Source organism: Neophocaena asiaeorientalis, unplaced genomic scaffold, assembly GCF_003031525.2.
Source record: "Neophocaena asiaeorientalis asiaeorientalis breed wild unplaced genomic scaffold, Neophocaena_asiaeorientalis_V1.1 scaffold629, whole genome shotgun sequence".
In the NCBI taxonomy this organism is placed as follows: Eukaryota; Metazoa; Chordata; class Mammalia; order Artiodactyla; family Phocoenidae; genus Neophocaena; species Neophocaena asiaeorientalis.
The window spans coordinates 6,386,364-6,386,564 of NW_020175468.1; the positions used below are offsets into that span (position 1 = coordinate 6,386,364).

The following is a 201-nucleotide window of genomic DNA, read 5'->3' on the forward strand; positions in this document are numbered from 1 at the left end:
CAGCCCTGACGCCCTTCTCATTCCCAGCGGGGCAGCCCCTCCTGACCCCACGGTCATCCCCACCTTCCCCTGCCCCGCCCTCACCTTCACTGACCATCACTCCTTCCTGCCTCCAGAACCTGGACATCACCAAGAAGAAGCTGGTCCACGAGGGCCCGCTGACGTGGCGGGTGACTAAGGACAAGGCTGTGGGTGAGCGCC

At 65.2% G+C, this 201-nt stretch overlaps 1 protein-coding gene across 1 annotated transcript in view; it reads left to right on the top strand.

Moving 5' to 3' along the window:
- The window catches only part of ARHGEF1 (Rho guanine nucleotide exchange factor 1), a 20,714-nt gene that overhangs the window by 17,843 nt on the left and 2,670 nt on the right, over positions 1-201 (top strand). The window contains exon 22 of the mRNA XM_024768295.1: positions 117-192. Within this exon, the coding sequence (XP_024624063.1) occupies positions 117-192 (76 nt within the window). The remainder of the gene's footprint in view (positions 1-116; positions 193-201) is intronic.